Genomic DNA, 22,699 nt, shown 5'->3' on the forward strand with positions numbered 1-22,699 from the left:
GCAACATGTTCGTTTTTGTTCATGTCAGCTGTTGACTTGTGAGGCTCTTCTGGGGTCTGTTTTATTACTTTTTATGATGAATGATTAATGTTTTGAACTTTCTTGGCAAAGCACAACTTGTATGCAAGTCCTTTCGCAATAGCAAATATCAACTTTCATTATTCATTTGGGTTAGGCCATTTGAAACTGTTGTTGACTGAATGCCAAGTAAAGTCTTGTATCATAGAGTAAATTTATTTGACACATATTTTATGTTCATCTGCACTTTTTGGGGGGGCAGATTCACAGCTGTTACTCTGCTCTATAGGTTTTAAATATTCAGTTGAATAAAACTTGTAAATCGAAATTAAACAGCATTATTTTATATAAACACAAACCATATTAGATTTGATTTTATAGTCTCAGAACTTGTATATTATATAAGCATAATCATTTGCATAATAATATTAATAAGAGACATTATTGAAACATCAATCTAAAATATTTAATACTTAAAATACAGAACATTTTTTGACATTTTACTTCCAAAGCAAATGTGCTCACATGAATAAAATGCCAGCTTCTATAATTGTCTACATGCTGAGGTCAAAATAAATATTTCCTGTCTGGATTTACAGCACATGCTTATGACCAGCTTAAAACATTAAACAATGGTCGATACAAAATATATGAAACAAACCGAATATCAGGAACATCAAGATGTCACATGTTGTTTACAGATGAAGCTGGGTGATTGAGGTTCCTTTTTCTCGAGCACTTGCTGGCCTTCTCTGCAGCATCGTGATTTGAGCAGCTGCAGTTGTTAAAATACCACAAAAGGGGGGCTTGCCCTCGGTGGAGAGGTCCTGCCTCAAGTAGAAGAGTTCAAGTATCTTGGAGTCTTGTTGACAAGAAACGATGGAGCGTGAGAGCGACGGGTGGATCAGTGCAGCAGTTATGCAGTCGGAGTACCGGTCCGTCGTGGTGAGGAACCAGCTGAGTCCAAAGGCAAAGCTCTTTGTTTACTGGTCAGTCTGTGCTTCAAACCTCTCCTATGGTGAACGTGAACTTTGGGTAGTGACTGAAAGGAGAAGCTTGTGCATACAAGCAGCCAAAATGAGTTTCTTCTGCAGGGTGGCTCCCTTAGAGACAGGGTGAGAAGCTCGGACACTCGGGAGGAGCTCGGAGTAGAGCCGCTGCTCCTCCTCGGGAGGTGTTCCAGAGACTATGTCTCTTGGCCGGCCGGAAGAGCGGCAGGAAGTGTCTGTGGTGAGGGAAGTCTGGGCATCTCCTCTTAGGCTGCTGCCTCTGTGACCCGGCCCCGGCCAAAGCAGGTGAAGACAAGACAAGGAATTACTGTTGTAAAAGGGTCACCAGGTCAGGCAAGTGTGTCTGAGACAGTAGCTCATCTCGCGCGGTCGCCTTATGCTGTTGGAAGTGTCATGCCCGCTGCAGCTTCAAAAGCTTTTGTTTCTGTCCCTGAGTGATTTTCAAGACCTTGGGGGTTCCAGGCTGTGAGAGAGCTGGGTCAGCGTCCTTTGGTTGTCAATTACGTTGAACTGGCGTACGTAGGCGCGAACATCTGAATGGCTCTTGCCGGCCTGAGGTGAATCTGGACCTTACAGAAAGATAGAGATGAAAATATCAGCTCCTCGGTGGGCTGTCGTGAGCTAGCAGGATTTCAGGGTGTGGACTTACTGAACGGTTGGCTCCTACAGTACCTCAGTATCTTCACAGTGTTTGCTATCATCCGCTGAAAGCCCAAAAAATATATAATCAGCATCTACAATTAAGTCAACAGTAATGGAAAAGTAAATTCTGAAGCTCACCATTTTCTCAAAATTGACCAACGTGTCGATAAATGTCTTGTTGCCCTCCTGTGTGAACGTCATATCTGGAAGAAAAGTGAAACAGTTGATGCAGCAAGGTTTATTAGACAATAAGAGGCCATCCAATAAGTGGCCCGAACCTTTAATCAGCAGAGGCATGAAAGGAATGATGGGAGGATCCAGTTTGGCAACTGTCAGCCGGTACGCTCGGTGGTTCCTGGACGGGTCCTGTGGAAGTAGTCACACTGACAGTTAACCGCATTGGTGACCTTGTTCAGAAAACAAGACAGAAACATTCTGAAGGGAACAGCATGCTGGTCCAACTTGCCATCAAGTTTTCAAACTCCCTGTAAAACTTCCTGAACTTGCTGGGAAGTTTCTGTGGAAAGAAAAGGGACAGTTGAACTTGAGGTTCAATGAAGACTTATTTCCACTAGTTCAGCCACGACTCACCTCCCAGGTCATGTTCAACCTGCACACGGCCGGGTTGCTCAGTCCCATCGTGATGGCAAAGAAGCCGTTCAGGTTCTTGTACTCCTTACAGCTTCAACGAAACACGGAGAGGCTCAGGCGCCGATAAACACAGCAGAGCGGAATTTAAAAAGTAACTTGCTTACTGGGCGGCAATTTTAATGAACTTCTTGAGAAGCTGCACGCGTTTGCTGAGCTGAGAGCACAGACACATCTCTGTAATCACCCAGAACTGGATCTCATTAAACCTGCGCAGGAACAGGTCCAGGTTCACCGTGGTCTTCTGAATGTTCTGCCTCCCAAAGGTGTGATAGATGAGCTCCAACTGGTGGAGGTCAAATGGGAAAAAAGCATGGATGTAACATGATGTCACGGGTCAACTGTGAAATTCTGATCGGGCACTTTGTCCCAGTCCTACCTCATGGACACAGTTAAAGAGCTCCCAGTCGTAGGAAGTCATGTGACACGCTACATCCTTGGAGCTCATTAGCTCAAAGTTGGAGGAAAGCCCTGCAGAAGGTTCCACCTGCTCAGGTAAAGGAGTCTGTGGCACAAGAAAATGGCACCTTTACTACCGGCATCCAAGCTTGTCTGCTCAGTGACAGTAGATTCTAATATTCTCTCTGTTTGATTCCTCACCAGGGAATCCAGCTCATCCCTCCGACAGACAAACAGGCGTCCATTGATGCTGAGCGTGGAGAAAACTGACACGTCGTTGGGCTTAAAGATGACTTTCTCTACAAGGCAAGAGCATGCATTAGTACACTTTTAGTCAAAGTGCAGCACATCTCAATTTGACTGTTCAGCAATATGAAAACTGTATAAATAGAAAGAAGCTATCGTGTTGCAATAAAACAAGTTGTTCTGCCCTGCAAATTTTACTGGTCTTTGTTTTTCTTTAAAATAAAGAAAGTCTGGGTCATATCTGGGAGGAGGGCTTGTTTGTGACACACTTTCTATCCAGAATAAGTGATCTCAGTGTTTTTTAACTCCTCTTCCTCAAGTAAAAGGATTCTAATTTAAATATGAAAACATGAACCACTGTGATTATTTTCGGGGTACAAATTTAAACTTCAGCTGCTAATTTTAATAAGAGAAGTGAAGCGATGGGTTATGGGCCGTCTTAAATGAACATAACATTCTACTTATACTCTGTTCAGTTCTGTACTGCTGCAGTGTGAGTCAGGGCCGACGGTCTGTGTTCAGTGTCTATTTCATTTCATTTCAGCTTGAGGGCTTCTCTTGAGGCTGCTCCCACCTCCTGCCGAGCCGAGGCTGACCAGCAGCAGGTCCTCCGTGGACCCCAGCTTCTCGGCCAGAGAGCTGATCAACTCCCTGACGGAGGCGGCGACGGGGGCGCGGATGGTTGTGTAGGTGTTGTCGCAGCAGTAGACTTTGAACAGAACTGGGAACAGGAACCAGGGCAAACATCAGAGATACGAGCAGGAATGCGATGACGTCACTGTGACCTCAGTCAATCTTCACCGAACACGTGAAGATGGACGCCTCGCTCACTTTCATCGTTGCTCTTGATTGGCTGGCGCTTCTGCAGCTTCTCCTCTCCCGTGCTGAACTGCCGCAGAAAGACTTTGTGCTGCGGGAAAAGTTACACCCCCTCGGTGTTATTACAAAACAACAAGAGTAATTCAAATAATGTTAATATGGGAGGACTGTAGTCATCTTCAGACCTTTTTCCGTGAGATCCTGGCATCCTCGGTACTGAAACATTAGAACAAATGTCAAAATCAACCTACCAACATGTACGTTTGGTAATCGAAGCTCAGCAGAAACTGGATACATCACTCAGCCGGTAAATGAGAAACTTACTAGTGTTTTACAGTGATCTCCAACTTTGCTAGTTGTTCTCTGAGGGCTGGCAGGACTTTGGCATCGTTAGACACGGCCACGAGAAACTCCTGCAAAAGAGCGCAAATGGTTTGACTTCAAAAGAATGTCTGCACAAGTGTTACCAATGACCAATGAGTGTCATTTATCTGTCAATAACTGTGTTCACTCTTCGTCTAAGTCAATAAACACCAGCCTCCTTTGTCAACAAAATATCTTCACAAAAGAAAATGAAACGCTGTGATGCTAGAAGGCTGCTTTACAGATATATCTAAAATAAAACAAATTATGGCAAGAACACTTTGCTTAAAATAAAGTTATATGTTATTGTACTAAAATGATTTCCAAAGGTCTAAAAGGATTAATTAAATATATAAAGATATATGTTAAAATCAGATATGCAGTTATTAGCAACCCCGCACAATAAGAAAATGATAATAAAGTGATACGAAGCTAGAAATATGTATTACGTAATGGTGGACATTTAAAATCTGCCAGAATTCCGCTCTGGAATCTTTTAAGGGAAAGCTAAGAGGGACTAAAGTTCCAGACAATCTGGTCAATGTCCTGTTATCCTTTATAATCTGATAAAGAAACATCAAACAACCAAACGGGTGGAATATTCTCTCTGTTGATGTATTTTTACTGCTCTGGGCTGTATCGTCTCAGCTGACCTGGAGGAAGGCCACCACATCTTCTTCCTCCAGGAGGTGGTCTCCATGCACAGCAGCCCACCGCATCACCAGGCGGATCACCCTGCGCTTGTTGTTCAGCGTGTAGTCCATCCTCTCCTGCTCGCAGCCCTGCGAGGCCTGGGCGTGGTAGGTGCTCAAAGGGTTAAAGATGAAAGCAATAGAAGAAGACAGGGATTTCATCTGCACGGTCAGTTTCACAGGCCGTCCAAAGGAAAACAATATACAGCTGAAAGGATATTGGGCCATTAGGACTGGACACAGTTGACTGTTTGGGATGAAGACGGGATGTGTGAGCACAAAGTCGTCTAAAGCCGAGTCTGCCGAGAAAGAAAGACAAAAGGTTCTGTGGAACAGCTCTGAACTCTGAAGCGCAGAGACAAACACGGGGCTCAGTGTCTGTCGCCTCTGCAGGCGAATAAAAGCCATATGTACCCAGACAAGTGAGAGTAATGAGATCAGCGCTGTGATATATGGTTAATTATAGATGAGAACAAACAGGTCAACACGGAGCAGCACAAAGAGGACAGCGGGGACAAACAGTGAGCGAGAGAGGGGAGAGAAGAAGCCCATTCACCCTGTTAAAGGAGGGTCTGGATGGCTGTAATCTGACTGAGCGGTGGATGTTGAGCACTACCTGACTCTGTGAACTGAGAGTCCAGTCGCATCATCTCGAGGAGATGCTCCAGGATCTTCTCTGGAGTCCCTGACATTATTGTGTACCTGCAGCAAACAGAAAATCAAACGCACCCTCAATTAATCAAGCAAGGCTTTCGCCGCCGATCCGTCTTTGAACCTGCATCTGCCTCATAACGGCCTTATTTACAATCACTTCTTAGTCCGCTGAAGATGAAGAGGAGATCGTGTTAAGGGTTGTCAGAGGCATCTTCATCCCTGTGAGGGGAAAATCAACAACCCAGGCCTGTTCAACCATGTTTTGTCTTTTACACTCAAGAGGGAAAACGCCCTTGACACACTCGTGTGTGACAAGAACAGTTGATTAGAGGGCGACTCCAAACAAGTAAATGTGACGTGTCCTGTCTTCCATTTCCTCATAGAGCTGGACCATCATTACCTTTAATGCAGCTCTCTGTTACAGGCACAGTTGTCCAGTCAAACCTGCCACTATTAGGATCAGAGTGTGAGATTTGTGTGAAGAAAACAGCTGCAAATACCGTTTATCTGCACACAAGCATACAGAATTTAAGGTCACAAAGTATTGATGATTGGCCAATTTCTCACAAGCACTGTGCAGTTTCTGTGACCCATATAGATGACACACACATACATGCAAACACACACTGCTGGTTTCTCTACTGTCTGTCAGGGATTGTGGGTAGTTTTACTTGTACTGGGAGGAAGAGGCTCCATGGATGGAGGATCGACTGTTGCCGAGACTTCTCTCCAAAACCAGAACGTCCTGACCATGTTCCTTTAGACGCACTGTGTTGGCCTCCACATCCTTCACACACACACACACACACACACAGGCACACAATGTTGAATGGAATGTTGTATATGACGTTTTATTTATTTTAGTATAAAGAGCAAAAATCAAAGCAGTGTAATTTCATGACAAAATCGATGTTTACAACCATGTACAAGTTATTTAAAATGTACAAAAACACAAGAAAAGGTAGAGCCAAAAACAGAAATATAAAGAAAATTAAATTTATCAGACTTTTCAGGATATAATGCAGGATTTCAACAACTATTACAAATCTTTGTTATGGTTATGAGAGAAAAATATCAGTTCAATTTCATCAAGGGAATGTCAAGGGAATCGTCTATTCCCCTCATGTCCTTCCTCAGTATGAAAACAATATTTCCTCAAAATTAAGATATGAAAATCTCAGTTTCAAAATTTGAGCGTGTTTTTGGATCTTACCAACACTGAATATTGAAGCGAGTATGAAATTAGCTGCAAGGTGACAATAACAGCGCTGATATTGTTGATGCACCGCTAAATCTTCTCCAACAGAGGGCAGCAGTGTTCGCTTCATAGCAGATGGCAAAAGGAAACTCACCCTCAAAATCCTGTTGAAGTCCTCTTTGTCCACTCGCAGGAAGTGGCAGTTGTCCTCTCGCAGGACAATGGAGGCAGCACGGGGAGCGTCATTGACGAGAGCGAGCTTCCCAAAGTCGTCTCCTTCGTGAAGAGTACAAACGACACCCTGTGGCAGGCGATCACCTGGTCAGACACTGATCTGAACCCATCACTGGCGGAAATCAAATACCCACTTTTCCATAGATGACAACGTTGACTGAGCCCTTTAGAATAATGTACCAGGATGTGCCCTCTTCTCCCTGACTGAATACTGAGGAAGAAAAAACTATTAGAAGGTCTGTGTGTTTATTTGAATTCAAAAAAGCAAATTCAGAAAAAAGCAAATTCCAGTAACAGAGTAAAGAAGGCTCACATCATGTATTTTATCAAGTTACTCACATACGGTTCCTGCTTTGGCGTGGGACTCAAAGATCAGGACTCCTGCCAGTTCTCTCTTCACCTGGGGATGCAGGGGAGAAGCATTCATAGCATGAGGAGATAATACTGTAAGACAAATCCCAAAGCAATCAGAACGCTTGAGGAGTTAAGAGAAAAATATCTGAAAATAAAGTATTTCTGCTGTGTTTGGTGTGCGTGTGTGTGTGTGTGCGTGTGTGTGTGTGTGTGTGTGTGTGTGTGCTGTTTCATGCAAGATGGTGATGCAATAAGTTAAAACGCTTGATAGAGCAGGGCATTTGCTTGCCGCTGAACTGTCTTGTAAGTTTGTGATTCATTTTCGTCTATTTCTCTGATCCAGCTGAATCCAGTGAGTCAAAATGTGAATATGAATTACTTTTAAATGTCATTATTGAATGCAGAACATTTGGGCGTGCCTGAGGAGGCTACAGGGGTTTATTTGATTACTATCTCTAAAATATATTGTTTTCAGAGTGTTTGCACACAGTGCTGAAAGGTTTTCTGGCTCAATTCAATGTCATACACACACACACACACACACACACACACAGTCCCAGTTTTGAGTTTTGATGGGGTATTGCAGCTGTTTGACGGTTTCAGCAGACATGTCCGTTACTCACAGTGGTGGACAGATGTGATAAAGCCTTTATGTGCAGCAGTTCTTCATAAATGATCTCCAAATCATCTGCTGTTCTCTCAGATGGGCTGAAAAACAAAGACGGAAGTCGCGACATCCTGTAAGATGACCAATGTTAGACCGTGTGACGCGTACTGCTTCCTCAGGATCATCCTCATGTGTGCATCGGGGCCAATCTGGGACAGGAGGAGCAGGGTGTCCTGCAGCTCCTCCTGGCTCTCCCTCCTCTCCTCCTCGCTAGGAAACAGAGCGTCCTCCTGCTCATCGTCCAGGAAGCGGTAGAACAGGTACTTGTCCTGGAAGCTCAGCTCCTGGTCCACTGTGTCACAATGATAGCATCAGCACTGAAACGCGAAGCCTTCCAACACAGACGTGTGCAGGCGGAGGCGTCCCGCTGAGTCTAACCATGGTTGAGAACTCCTTCCTCCAGCAGCACCTGCCACATGCCCACAGCCTGCAGACGAGAGCGGACGCAGGAGCTCTGCTGCATCTGCCAGTCAACCAGTTCTGTCCCCACACAGCACTGCCTGGGAGACACACCAGGACCAGGTTTATCTGATGTCATTTGACCATGTTCTGTGGTTTTTAAATGGTTTTTCAACAGAACTTCTGCACTTGACTAAATACCACACGTGCTGCCAACTTACCGGTAGGTCTTGAGGTGATATTTCCTGTCTCTGATCATGTGAGGAGCCCTTGATAGGATGGCATTCCGGAGAATCTTCCCCGCACGTAGGATGTCCTCAGAGGGGACCTGTTGACATTAACACTGTTAAATCCATCCCAGCCTCCTGTGTGCACAGGGATGACCCTACATACTAAAGGTGAGGAAGAGCACTACCTTTGAAATGCATTTAAGATGGGGTTTGGATGAACTTTCAATGTAAGACTTCTGCAAAACAACGTGAAAACAAAAGAGGAAGTGAAGAAAAAAAGAAAAGTAAACTGGAGATTCTGAGATTTTAAAGAAATAAGGTGAAAAAACAAAAGAAACAATATGATCAGAAGACTTTACTGGTGCTTCACTATGCTGAAATGTGACACATATTCTGCAGAACTGTATGGACGTGGGTTTCTCCTTTAGCAGCGGTAGCAGCTGATTTACATGAAAACAATCCTTTTGCCTCAGAGAGCAGCTGACTGCATGTGTGCAGGCTGTAAAATTCGTCATTTACTTCGGCAGAATTGGTCCCATTACAACACAATCACACTGCATGGGCTGTCATATGTACGGCACTAATAACATGTCCAAATAATAGTTCTATAATAGGAAGTGTGAAGAATTCTAAAGCCACGTGGAGGCAGAGAGCACCATAAATCTGTGGTCTGGAAACCACAGCTGAATAAAGGTGGGACAGGAAGTGATTAGGATGAAGACAAAACACATCTTTCCTTGTTTATATTTAGACCAAAGTTCAACAAAAGCCACATTCCACACCCATTTCCAAAGGATGCTAGTTCATCGCAAGCATAAATTATGTCAAAACTCCAATCACCTGACAATCAACCATGATTCAGATCTGTGGATCACAATCAGCTGGGTCTCAGTGAGGAAGAATACCTTATTCTGATGTTTGCCGATGGAAACAAACGGGTTGTCGCTGACGTTCTCCTTGTTCGGCATTCCTGGAGAAGAAGAAATGACAGGATTCAAGCTCAACGCATCCTGATCTGTGGAGAAATGTGATCAATAAGAAGAGTGTTCTGAGTGTTCTGCACCATAAACGGCCCCTCCGGGTCCACATGCTGTGGGAAACTGTGCATGTTGTGAAAAGTGGCCATTTGCTACCATTTGTTCAGTTGTTTTGCAGCTATCCCTCTGGCATAATTAATGATTTTTGTTGTGCAGGAACAGTAGCTGAGGGTTTTTAGGGTGTGGTTATCTCTGTTTTACGGGCTTTATGTTCCCCTCCAGGACAGATAACACAATTACTCAGAGCTGCTCAGTCACAACTGTATCTGCAGGGAAAAGCAGCAGCGCTATTCTTAGATCAGCAGAGCAGGCTGCTGCTACCATGATACATTTGATTTCATGCCAAAGTTAAGTTTGTGATTTGACTTGCATAAAATCCATTGCTCCAAAGCCAAGTTCGTTTAGGCAGCCTTCTGATTAAATGTTTAACCTTCATAACCGGTTAAAGCTTAATTCAAGCAGAAACATCTGTAAATACTGGAGAAAAGCTGCAGACTGTGTATAATTTTCACAGCAGTTGCACAATTTTCCCTAATCAAGGTTTAATGTGTTTTTCATTGACACATTAAAAACTTTTAATTTAAATGATTATCAGTTGATATTTGGACACCTGAGGGGAGCAAAAAGACATAATCATAATTTTCTTTCTAATTTTTTTTGTTAATCATAAAACAAATTAACACAAGTCAAATAGTTCACTTTATTTTAACCATTAAATATGGCTCAGATGTTTTCTACAGTAGTGCCCCCAAAAGGTTTGAGCAGAGTTTGCAGTTACAAAGGACAAAAGTTCTTAAATAAGCATCTAAACAGAAAACACACATTTCAGGATTCTCCTCTGTTATTATGAGCATGTTAGCAGCTCCAGCTATTGCTACATTAAATTAGAGCATCTTGCTGCTTGTTCTCAACTCCTCTTGGACCAAATGTCATTTTATAGCATGCGACACTGATGGGACTCTTTTTCCAGGATGCCGTCCAACATTTGACGAGATGGTGCCACATGTGACATCATCCCGCGCCTTCAAGTGTCACATCGGTTCCGCCACATCTCTGGGAATATTAAATGGACACCAGTTCAATGAAACTGGTGTCTATGTTTGCACAGAACATATACATTTCATGGCTGGAGATCAAATCTGTATAGTCCGACAATTGTAATTTTGCTTTCTTGACTGCTGTTCTCCTTTCGGGGTCGAGGGGAGGGTTTTAATGCACGGACCTCTGCCTGAGCTTCCTTTAACCTGAAGGCTGAGTTTTACTTCGCTCGTTAATTCAATATTGTCTTAGCTGTGCTGAAACAGAACACTTGAAGTCATATATCATAAAAATGATGAACACCAGTGTCAGAGCCTGTTGAGTATCTGGGAGCAGGGCTAACCACATTGTCCTATTTGTGTGTTTGTAACTGAAAACTCTGCTTAAACAGCAAAAGGAACAAAAATAATAACTAAAAACGGTTTGAAACATAAATTTGAGACTGTCAGAATATCCTGCCTGCATCTTAATGCTGATGTAACTGTTTTTACAGTTGCATAGTAAAAGCTGCACTCCAGCGCCGTTGCCAAGGTACTTTGAGGCTTTATTCCGTATGCATGAACACACTGAAACATAAATCACACGAGCATCACCCAGCTGCACGTTCACGTGCCTCCGTGGTGGTTTTAACTGTAGCTGAATAAACATGCTTTCGTTTTTTCCATTAATTTTACAGGAACATTGCTTTTACGGCATATTGACGTTAACAAACCCACTTGTGTTTGGCGTTTGCACTGTTTCCAGAGATGGAACACGCAGGCTGGTCCATTTAACGTGATATTTGACTGATTGCGTTGAGCAGCTGATCAGTCTATGTGAAGGTGAACACTGTGGCAGACCTGCACGATTGTGTCTTAAATGAGTCTGAACTCATCAGAGAGTAATAAGCAATAAATAAGGACTACTTACTGTCAGCACTGCAGGCACTTTCCATCACGCCATAAGAGGGAACGAGCAGACCAGCCATGCAATGATGGTATCGCTGTGGAACAACAAAACTCAAAAATGAATCCCAGAAGTTTAACGCGTCTGACAGGGATTTCCACAGCTGACAAAAGATTTTCCATTTTACAAATACCCATACTTAATAAAGAAAGTAATTTACTTAGATGCTTTCCTCACACACACAAAGGATATCAAAGAAGTTGTTTTAATTAAAGATGCTGTACAAGAATTTTGATCCGCAATAATTGTTACAGGTGATACTGGGACGACAAAGAATCCATCGGACTGAAGATCACTGGTCCGGTTTTTATTCCTTATTTCCAATTCCTGCAGTTTTGTTCTCTGTCGTGTACCATTAGATTACATATCTGGGTCAGTTATATAGAACATGTTCCATACTGCTGGATTCAGAGCGTCACAGAGCAAACACAGGCTGACATTACAACCCTACGTTAGCCACACTGTGCCCTGCAGCAGCACATCCCCGTGCACACATGCACTCACGGCTGTTTATGAGCCACAAATGACAGAGGAAGAGAAAGAAGCACAGGAATCAACACGCTGTCTTTTCTATCACATAGGCCTCATGTAAATCTGAGCATATATGTCTACATGTGTCGGTCAACACAAACTGAAATTCAGTGTTTTCATCCGGTTTTTATTCCTTTGACAGTTTGCAGTGACTTTGACTGCCATCTGTAATTGTCATCTGCTCATTACAGATGACAGTCCCATCAAAAGGACTGCGCAAATAAGTACGACTTTAATCAGCCGCCGGATAATTCTCACCCATCCCTCATGTCGAAACAATATGTGAAGTCGGCTGACAGTGTGAGATTAATTTGCGGGAAACAAAAACTGATTATGTGACAAAGCAACCGTGTTCCAAGTCGATTTAAAACTGATTGAGGAGCACTTAGCGACAGGCTAATTCCCTCTCCCTCCATATCATGCTGTCAGAAGAGGCTGTATCAAAGCCAGGACATGTGTTCCTCGATGGTAATGTACTCTAAGAGGTCATATTTTAATTCAATTCAACCCTCTGAAGGCGGTTAATCACCTTTGTAATCCCCCTGGAGCACACAGCTCATCCCCTCCGCTACTTCTCTGCATCTACTCGAAAATAACACTTGCCTGAGATGCCAGAGGATGTGCCGTGGATTCATATCAATCAACCATCACATAAAGCGACAGACTATTTACTGAGGAGGTTCCGCACAAATGCAGTCAGATAATTCAGTGTTAATTAAAGCAGCAGAGACTGAGCCCTGAGAGTGGCTTTGACAGGCGTATCTGTCTTTGTCCACAATTAAAGGATTTGAGATTAGAGAGGAGCACTTAAACGGACAAACTCACGAGCAAATGAACTCAAGCCCCATGAGCCAATAAGCCTGGGCTCCCTCGGGGCTTCTATCCAGGGTGGGGGAGCTGTTTTAGAAGGAGATTAGGACCATTGTCAAGTGAGCAAAAAGCACTCCTTTCTGATAGTGACTAATGATGTCTTTGACTTTACCATTAATGCTTTTGTTTTCACGAGGGGCCTTTTTTTTTTTAACAACCTGCTGCACTTCTCTAATCTTCAGTCAGTCCAGGCAGCAGTCAATAACATTTCAGATCATTTGGCTAAAATCCACCTTTAAAAATGAAGTCCATTTTATTTGGACAGACAAAACTCACTTTTTGCATTTACAGGGCTTCTATTTGTCATTTCTTATTTAAAATACATAAGAATTGCTTGTAAAAAAAAAATAAATAGAGGGAGAGGGAAAGGAAAAGGAAAAGCAAAAAACAAATTTTTAAAGTGTGGAAATACAGGATCAAGTATTTATGAGAAAGCGTTTCATGTCACAATAAAACAAGCTAGGTGTGATTTTTGTAGCTCCATCCTGCAGCTTGTTGGAGTCTCTGATATTAACATGGATTTTCCTGAGCTCAGCTGTTTCTATGAAATGTGAAAAATGACCGTCCGTAGACTCAGAACCTACTGGGACTCCCAGCCCTGCAGACAAGCTTCACTGCTGCATTAGTGATAAATGTTCTGTGATGTAAACCACGTGGTTCACACAGGCCTTTACACTGATCCTGCACATAATCTGTCACAGACTGACACTAACAAAGCCACTAGAGCACGTCCATGGACTTAATCTCAGCACCGAAGAGGTGTTATAAACACTATGAGGATTGTGTTGGCTGAAATTTTAAAAAGAAAAAGACAGGTTGATGCAATGGGTTCATCGGAAGTGAAATAAAGTGATCTTAGATTTGAAGCATCATAGAGTTATCAGTAATATTTCTGATGTAGAACAGTGCCGTTATTCTAGTTCATAAGGAGCACAAATAGCTTGAGAGTTCTGATCTAACAGGCAACACTGAGTGAGTTTATGAAAGCAAGATGATAAAAGGTGCCTTATTCGGCAGCAACACACAGATCACTGTTTGAACGCCTCTAATAGACTGGAAAAAGAGAGAAACCCTGACAGTTCTGGCCGGTCTTCTCCACTTAGCCTCCGAAAGAATTTCGATATTTGTCATCTTATCTGTGTCATATCAGTACCCAGCTCATCTGGGCACACTCAAGCGTCACCTCTGTCCATCATGCTTCAGCGCATCATCGCATTGTGAGCATCAGTGAGCATGGATGCACTGCTAGAGTTTGACTAACTCGCCCCAGATTACGTAACCTACGTAGTGCACACTGTTCTCAAGGCACACGGCAAATCTGCTGAACTTTTCCAGAGACACTTCAGGCCACTTGGGGAAACAATTAAAGGAAAAGCCTTCCAAGAGTTTCAGGCCACTTCTCCTCCGTTAAGTGTTTGAGAATGGAACACCCTAAACATGACTTCTGACCTCTAGTTTGCAGCTTCTGTATTTTTTTGTTTGTGCAGTAAATTTCCATAACATCGTTTCCCATTTAACATATATAACACCCTCTTTTCCTTTAGCAACAAATGCACGCGTCTGACAAAAGATTTTAAAAATTACCTAAAGATGCTGTTAGTGTCCCAGGCAGTGCAGTAGCAGCAACTAGAAGCTCCTCCACACCCCTTTAATCCAGGCTTTTACAAACAGATGAAAGTTCCAGAGCATGGTCCAGCTGCAGCCTGCACGCCGCTCTGAGAGCAAAGGGAGCAAACGGCGTCAGTCCTGTCGAGTGCCAGTCAGCCGCTGACTTCTAAGCAGCAGTTGCTAGGTGATTATTCAACTCCAGTCAGACACAGGAGAGTGCATACAACCTCTCTCTCTCTTTCTCTCTTGCTCTCTCTCTCTCTCTCTCTCTCTCTCTCTCTCTCTGCATACAAGCAAGAGATGCTCATTTTTCAGGCTGTATAGAAATGAAGTAAAGGCTGATATAAAGTCTGTTCAGGCTCACAAGACATGAGCGTCAACAATTAGATACAGAATTAACAGGAAACCATTGTTTTAGCGGTGAAGCTGTCGTGCAGTCTATCCAATCAGCCGATCGTGGGCTCAATCTGACTCCTCATTATTGAACTTTCAGTGAAGCGACTGTCTTCAATGATAATAACTGCATTCATAAAGTTTGTTGTGGGCGGAAATTTGGCAGTAAAAGCTCCTTTAAAGCAACAGTATTTTAATGGCAGGTGAGCTCTCTCACCTCCTCCTTTTCTTTGTGTCCAGATGGAGAAGAAATCAGGAGCAGCTGATGTGTCACTGCATCACAATGTCAACCTTGTTCTCTGATAACAAATGTTTCGTTACAGGCTGGCAGTAGCCATCCTGCATTTGTGGGAGTACAGGCTAGCATGAAACAGGCACGATTAAACATATAAACTATATTTTCAAATGTCATTATGATGATGGACTGAGGGGGAGTGGAGGCCATGGCGAGAGGACAGCCTGTCTGCCATTTCCCTCACTTTGTCCCTGCGCCACCTAACAAATCTGATTTGAAAACCCAGATTTATTTGATTTATCTTTGTGACGTGGATTCTAATATAACTTGATGATACAGTCCCATCCCAGCAAAAATATTTGTCACATGAGCATCAACAAATGATGACAGAGACGATAAGATCAGAGTGGCATCTCTTTTTTTCCCCAGCAATCAACATTTAATTTCACAGAAGAGAACTGTGAGAATGTGTGGTTCACTTAGATGTGGTTTGATGCACTTTTAAACAACAATCTTCTTGTTCATTAAACCCAATATACTGTATATATACTGTATATATACTGTATACTGTATGTGTGTGTATATCTATATACTGTATATATATACTGTATATGTGTATGTATATATACTGTATGTGTGTGTGTGTGAGTATATACAGTGTGTATATATAGTATATATATATATATATATATATACACACACAGTATATACGGTGTATGTATACAGTATATATATATACACACAGTATATACAGTGTATGTATATGTGTATATATATACACTGTATATACTGTATATGTGTATGTGTGTGTGTATATATATATATACACATACAGTATATACAGTGTGTGTATATATAGTGTGTATATATATATATATATATATATATATATACACACAGTATATACAGTGTATGTATATATACAGTGTATGTATATATATATATACACAGTATATACAGTGTATGTATATGTGTGTATATATATATGGGCTTCCTTTAGAATGGAGTTATTGATTTTATTCTAATTTCCTGGACAGTCACTAAAAGACATATTTCATCCTGTAAGCTGACGTGTTTTAGGTATTAAAACCACAGAAATATCCCTTTAACTCCATTTAAATGAATGCGCCACTTGAACGTGATCACCAGGAGATCCTCATGGTCTCCATTTTCTTGACCCCTTCCACCCATTCCTGAGACACCAGAGGGCACGCTGCATTCCTGCCACTTCCTGTCCATCAGTTCTCTGCCCACAAGGCTTCTAATGCAGCTGATGATAATGACAGAGTGAGCCCCCCACCCACCCCGCGCTGCCAACAGCTGCGCCTTGAGCCTAAACATGCACACACGCATTCACCAGGAAGCCTCATGTTATTTAAAGCACGTGATTTACACATGCTGATTGAATCATTGATGCAGAATTTGTCAGGTCTAATCCAACATGTCAGAGCTTTGTGATCGTGCACGCGGGGCTGACGTAGCTCTGAAAGAGCCGTCTTACAACCCTAAAAGCAAAAATGACAACCGTGTTGTTTTAGTCGCAGAGGCCATCGGAAGCGGGACACAAAAGTGAATTGGTGATCAGGTCATGGCGCTGAGCCTGGCTCATGTCCGCTCTGCTGGACAAACAGCACGCGGCTCCTGGCGGTCAGCAGTATTTAAAGATAAATGTCAATGTGCACGCTCGGCACCCTCAAACACTCACACATGCTGTGAGTCCGCTGTGTGCATTCACACATGGAAAAACATCCATTTTATTTCTCTGAATGTTTCCATGATTGTTTAAGAGGGAACGAGCAAAACCTGGAGAGAGAGAGACATAACCTGAATAATTGACGCTGTCATACAATAATAATGTATCTTAAGGTTCAGCGGGGCAAAGCTCTTCTCACTTATTGTTCCTATAAGAGCGTTCAGCCACAGGCCCTCTGCAGGAGGACAGATCTGTGTGGGAGGGCGAGGAGGAGGTGTGGAGCGTTATGTTAGGGCTTCCTCCTCAGCATGAAGGGGTGGGTGGCACCAGCGGTACTCCTTTGCTGCCTGCTCATGTCAGCTGGCATCAATCAGTGCTCGCAGTACCTCTCTGTTTTCTTTGGATCTCAGGTTTCCGAGCTATAAGAATACTGATACCAGGACTGAAGCACCTTGGGGATGAATCCAAGTATGTTACATTTGGTTTAGATTTGAAAGACCACTCCAGTACCAGCCGAAATGGTGTAAAAATGAATTTCACACTATAACAGAGTGATATAAAAAGCTCCTTACAACTTTTCACAGTTCCTCTTGGACATGGTGTCAAAAAAAAGCTTTTGATTGTCATTATGTTAACATATAGTGGTAAAGGCTACAAGAAGTGTTTTGTACCATTACAAAATACTAGTAGCATAGACATCATTGCTTGGCTTTCTAAAGTTCACACAAGGATGTGCGACCACAAGGCTAGAGTGTTGAGTCTTAAAACTGCCGCAATTCTGAAAAATTCAAGAATTTTTTTTTTTTATATAACAGAATTTTCAATAGGTCCAAGTGGGCTGGAAAGTAAAATTAACTTATGACGTGTACATCTTCAGTCACTGTTAGCCTTTTACTATTATTATTATTATTACAACAAGAATATTTGACAAGAAACATCAAAAACCAACCTTGGAGAGCAGATTGGCCCAGGAGAGAGGAGAAATGAGGGTGGCATAAGTGGCTCTTTCCTGTGAGGTTCAGACCGCATCCAGACCAGGTTAAGTACAGAGTCCTAGCGCTGACAAGACACTCACATGATAATTCCACTGGCCCCTGTGCCTTTTCTATGCCTGAGGAAATGGGCTGTCTCTTGTTGTAAACAAACCTATTTCTGTGGTTACAGTGGAAGACGGACACTGACACAGCATGAGTTCCCCCAGAGAAGACGAAGGCACATTAAAAGATTCTTTGTTTGACCTGACGCAGTGCAATAGAGTTAATTAAAATCATGTCCACGAGAACTCTTGTGACGCTGAACCAACACGCGCAGTACAGAAACAATGGCATTTTTAGACCACTGCTACACCGCCACCTAGTGGCCATGTTGTGTAACCATCCAACAAAATCTATGAGAACAGGGCCCTTACAGGACATTAGCAGCAGCCTTCCACTCGGACGGGCCAAGTTATTATGAATCCACAGGGGGTCAAATGAAAAGTATCCTTACAACACCAATGTAAAATCTCCAAACATGGTGGCTGACGATTGTTTAGTCTTTTCCAGAGGTCACCATTAAATTTAAAAAAATAAATAAATAAAAGGATTCCTCGAATGCAGTACAAATGGTTCAAATATTATTCTGACATTGACTACCGTAATACCTCAATGGTAAATAGTACTTTCTATTGTGGCTATTCAGATTCACTTGGCTATATGTGTTTTATTCCTTGTAAAGTCTCTAATATTACTGATGCAACTAAAATTACGGTAAATTCAGTAAATTCACTGTAACAAGTGGATTTCATTTTCCAGGAACAGCCAGAGGACACTGACATTGACACAAGCACTGACCTCCCACAGACATCTGAATTCTCTCTGTTCGATGCGCAGGAGCTCTGTGAATTCACGGGTGACAATAGTGGCACGTCGGGGGGTGTTGTCCAGAATAGACTCCCCAAAGGCTGTTCCAGTCCCCAGTGTGCAAATAACAACAGCATCCTAAAACACAACAAAATGGGTCCATGAAACACTTCTTTAAACAACCTTATCCTGTTGCATAACACAATATATGATCAATCAACTACAGCTTCAAATGTTGAAAAAAGAAATTAAAATGTTGAACCATCCAATATCCATCAGCTACAATGATTAGGTTTAACTGAAATGTTGTCATTTGTGCTGCAGTTTTGCCAAAATATCCACCAGTCATGACGGCAGTAAACCACAGGTGGGATTGAAGAACAAGAGCGATGAATGGATTGAATTGGCATTGAATTTAGGTCTTCGTACAGCTTATAAAGAAGAATCAAAGTGAAATGCATCACCACGGCTACAATGACAAATGAGGCAGTCATGCTGTTGATGTGGTGACAGGAAGTTGTAACATAATTGTCACGTTCATCCTTTCTAACTGAAACATTTTTAATTGAGGTTTAAATCAGCCTTTACCTGATGATAGGAGGTCTCTGAAACTTTGACGTCCAGCGAACCAGAGAGGACGGCATACCAGCTGGTGCCGATGTCTCCCTGGCGATACACTGAAAGAGAAGCTCTATATTGTCAATCTGACACACAGAGACGTTGTCATATGTGGACTGCAGCGTTGGGGTGGTCTGCCTGCTGGCGTACATGTGATGCCTTTCTCCAAGCACTCGTAGAACCCACACAGGCAGATCTGGTGCAGCAAGCTGGGATGGAAGTGCTCAAAGGCTTTGGCCTTTTTCAGACGTGCCAGGATTATGTCGACGTCCTCTCCAGAACGCTCTGCGGGTCTGGCGTGAAAAGACATCCATAAATATAATGAGAGGAGATCATGTAAATTTGCTATAGTGCCATGTAAATGCTTCCTGGACCGGTCTCCGTGTCCTTGTACCATGTTAGAAAAGTGTTTTATACAGAACCAGGAGGGCTCTTTTTTGGTAAAAGGCTGAGCAAAAGATGCTCTTCTCGTTTGTTGCCTGTTTTTCACAAGCGTTATGATGAATCTGACAGGTCCGCAGTAACATGTGGGTGGTTGGATACCGTCTGATGCTGCAGGGCCTGAAGAAATTTTTTTCTGGTGGACATAAACATGATTTTTTTTTTCAATCAACCATTTTAAAAACAACTCTCTCTACTAATTTTCTTAAAGCTGTAGTCGACTGCAGCACTAGCAGTTATAAATACAGAATTAACCTATCAAGACTCAAAGTTGCTGCCCTCAAACACATGTAAATCCCCCGGAGAGTCAAAACATCTGGTAAAATATATAAAGTACATGCAGAAGGGCCCACATTCATCTGTTTCTTTATGACCCAGTTCTACTCCAGCACACTTATCAGGTAGAGATGAGCTCAGAGACCATGTGAGGCTTCGTGTCCTTGAAGCTCTGCTGCTCTGTGGTGACTGGAGAAGCAAACAAGTTCAGATTCTTTTTGTATAATATCCAGGGTACAGTCAGCAGATCAAATGTCACCATGGCAATAAAGTGGCTTGACTAAATTTGAATGCAAGCTGATTAAAGGTACCTGCTGAGGATAACAGGAAAATGTGCGTCACGATCCATTTGATCTGAAAGGCACAGGTGGTTGGACTTGTGCAAACACGCCTGGTAAGCTGCGTCACTTGGGTCTTTGCAGCGAATGCACTTTGGACTCAGCTTCCTCTTTCTCTTCACGTTGTTAACCCGAGCTGCGCGATTTCTCCACAGCTCCACAGCTCATTTGCAACAGTGAAGCGCAGAAGGAACCCCCCCCCCCATCCCAGTCACTGCTGGAGTCTACTGAGGATGGCGACCATCAGTGAAAATTGAAAAACAACAACAAAATAAATTCATTAACATCTAAATCCAAATATGAGCGGGTGCAGATGTGCAGGAGAGTCGGGTCATGCAACAAACATTATTGGCCTCTGAATATTATTCTGAAAAATGTCTGGGTGCGGACACAGAAATCACGTGAGCTCTTAACTGCTTATCAAAGTTGGAAATCGTGTTATTTGCCCATTCGATTTTAGATGATCATTCTGGTGTGGCCAGTGGCATGACCGGAGTGCATGTTGTGCTTTAAATCACGTCTCGATTCGATTATTGATCCTGTTTGTGAGTCCTAATCGGAGAGCACGTCCGCATATCATCGCGCCACTGAGGGAAAATCAGGACTATTAGAGTCAGTTATCAACAGATTACCTCTTATCCAGGCAAATAATCCACTGAGCAGATTCCGAGGAATGTGAAGAAGGGTGTGCTGCAACCATTGTTTTATCCTCCTCCTGCTGCTGCTGCGGCTGCTGATGTGGAGGTGGAGGAAGAGGAGGAGGAGGAGAGGGATGGACCGCAAGCATCTACGCGCATAAAACAGCCGCAGTTAAGTGGCTGCTGAACACCAAGTTGCTATCACGTAACGACACAGTCGTTTTAAAAAAAAGATTGAGATTTTAGTTTTTGTCGTTTTAAAAAAAATTTTTTTTTAAAGATCACGTAACACCACGTCGCCTCAAAACCGGTTCCAGGGAAGTTGTGAGTTCGTGGAATGCAGCTTAAAGTTGTTTTACAGTTTAGGTAGGGATTATTCCAGTTAAATCAAATTTATTTAGAGCCCTAATTCACAAAAATTGGGGGGCTACAATCTGCACAGTTGTGACGGTTTCTGTACTAAGACTTTTGGGCCAGAAAAAACTTAAAAACAAACTGAGTAAGCTGTGAAACGTGCCAACATCACAAGTAACAATAATAGTAAAACCCCACATACGCCAAGATACCAACTGGGAAACTAAAAGTAGCCTAGTTGATTATTAAACGGTATGGAATTAACTACCATGCATTAGGTTCCATCAAATGGTCTTTCGTTTGCCCTTTCTTTGCAATGCCACATTGAAATATATGTAGTGTGGCCTACCAACCACAAGAGGGCGATGTATTATCGCCACAGATGAAGGATGGAACCCTGGATGGGGGTTTATTTTAAATATCAGATGGTATGGGACTGCCTTTATTCTGTCACTAAAACGTTTAATAGCTAAAGTTCAAAATGACTAAAATGAGTATATAAACAACAGTGTGCGCCACTGCAATTTTATGTACTTTTCATCTTGCAGTGAATGCACATTGGACTATAAAACATCTGAGAATTGATTGGGATTTGCGTCATTTTTTTCTCAGAGAAATGTGCCTGCGTAGACCAACACAGACATAGAGCTCAGCACAGCACATGCACAACGCCAAACACACATTCCTGTAACGCTGCATACCATCAACTCGCCCCAGCGACAGACTCGCACGCAAAAGTGTGAAGATACTGTATAAGATATCAGTACGATGCAGAGATTTTTCTCCAGGAAACATTCCTTCTCACATCTGGGTAATCTTGCCTGTGGTGGAAGTAAATGTGCCATACACCCCTTGTCCTTACACTAATCCCAGATCTGCCAATAGAGAGCCTGGTGCACAAGCACTCTTATTGTATTCACTGTGTGCTGGACCAAGTTTTAGACCATGTCTCAGAAGTTCCACTGGCTGCTCTTGCCTTCTCTTCACCTGCTTCTGTTTCCACTTGGTTTGTCTCATTCACTTGATGAAGGGTTGTCATGGAGACCGCTACTGTGGCTGAGGTTACCCGTGGGATACATGCATGGCTGTGTGTAGATGTGGCTTTTTAGACCTACATCTTATGGAGAAGATACAGCAGCCTGGTGGTGAGCACACATGTGCAGGCCTCATGCACACATGTCGGTACAATATAAAATGCTGACGAGCAGTTTTCAAGCAATTTGTAGCAAACCTGTTAAATCTTGTGTAGTTGCAGACTGTAGTCGACCCC

The 22,699-nt window shown here is 42.8% G+C and overlaps 1 protein-coding gene across 11 annotated transcripts; it reads right to left on the minus strand.

Annotated features, from left to right (window-relative positions):
* Window positions 1-259: 259 nt before the first annotated feature.
* Window positions 260-21,169, minus strand: rapgef4a (Rap guanine nucleotide exchange factor 4a). 11 transcript variants are annotated; one of them, XM_029849575.1, is made up of 31 exons: window positions 21,070-21,169; window positions 19,533-19,675; window positions 19,353-19,441; window positions 18,756-18,902; window positions 11,558-11,630; window positions 9,479-9,543; window positions 8,759-8,809; window positions 8,565-8,671; window positions 8,323-8,444; window positions 8,053-8,236; window positions 7,901-7,985; window positions 7,263-7,323; window positions 7,058-7,134; window positions 6,844-6,990; window positions 6,163-6,278; window positions 5,454-5,539; window positions 5,058-5,136; window positions 4,799-4,949; window positions 4,107-4,195; window positions 3,968-3,998; window positions 3,795-3,873; window positions 3,538-3,684; window positions 2,919-3,016; window positions 2,698-2,823; window positions 2,426-2,604; window positions 2,262-2,352; window positions 2,137-2,187; window positions 1,949-2,036; window positions 1,809-1,873; window positions 1,678-1,732; window positions 260-1,597 (listed from the first exon to the last, which is right to left on the minus strand). In XM_029849575.1, exons 1-31 carry the CDS (start codon window positions 21,135-21,137, stop codon window positions 1,470-1,472), a joined length of 3,078 nt encoding a protein of 1,025 aa, XP_029705435.1. In that variant the 5' UTR covers window positions 21,138-21,169; the 3' UTR covers window positions 260-1,469. The 11 variants fall into 11 exon arrangements, with proteins under 11 accessions (XP_029705435.1, XP_029705410.1, XP_029705432.1 ...); XM_029849550.1 differs by having other exon boundaries at window positions 9,479-9,588; XM_029849572.1 differs by lacking the exon at window positions 21,070-21,169 and adding an exon at window positions 20,411-20,723 and having other exon boundaries at window positions 9,479-9,588.
* Between the last annotated feature and the right edge of the window lie 1,530 nt (window positions 21,170-22,699).

The sequence above is a fragment of the Takifugu rubripes genome, chromosome 1, assembly GCF_901000725.2.
Source record: "Takifugu rubripes chromosome 1, fTakRub1.2, whole genome shotgun sequence".
NCBI lineage: Eukaryota > Metazoa > Chordata > Actinopteri > Tetraodontiformes > Tetraodontidae > Takifugu > Takifugu rubripes.

Excerpts from the sequence above, each read along its gene's own strand:
- rapgef4a (XM_029849540.1), bottom strand. The coding sequence starts at position 19,779 with ATGGTACAAGGACACGGAGACCGGTCCAGGAAGCATTTACATGGCACT. Across the intron at positions 19,442-19,532 it reads CTTGGAGAAAGGCATCACAT|TGTATCGCCAGGGAGACATC; the intron begins GTACGCCAGCAG and ends CTTCTCTTTCAG. Across the intron at positions 1,874-1,948 it reads CATGCCTCTGCTGATTAAAG|ATATGACGTTCACACAGGAG; the intron begins GTTCGGGCCACT and ends CTTTTCTTCCAG.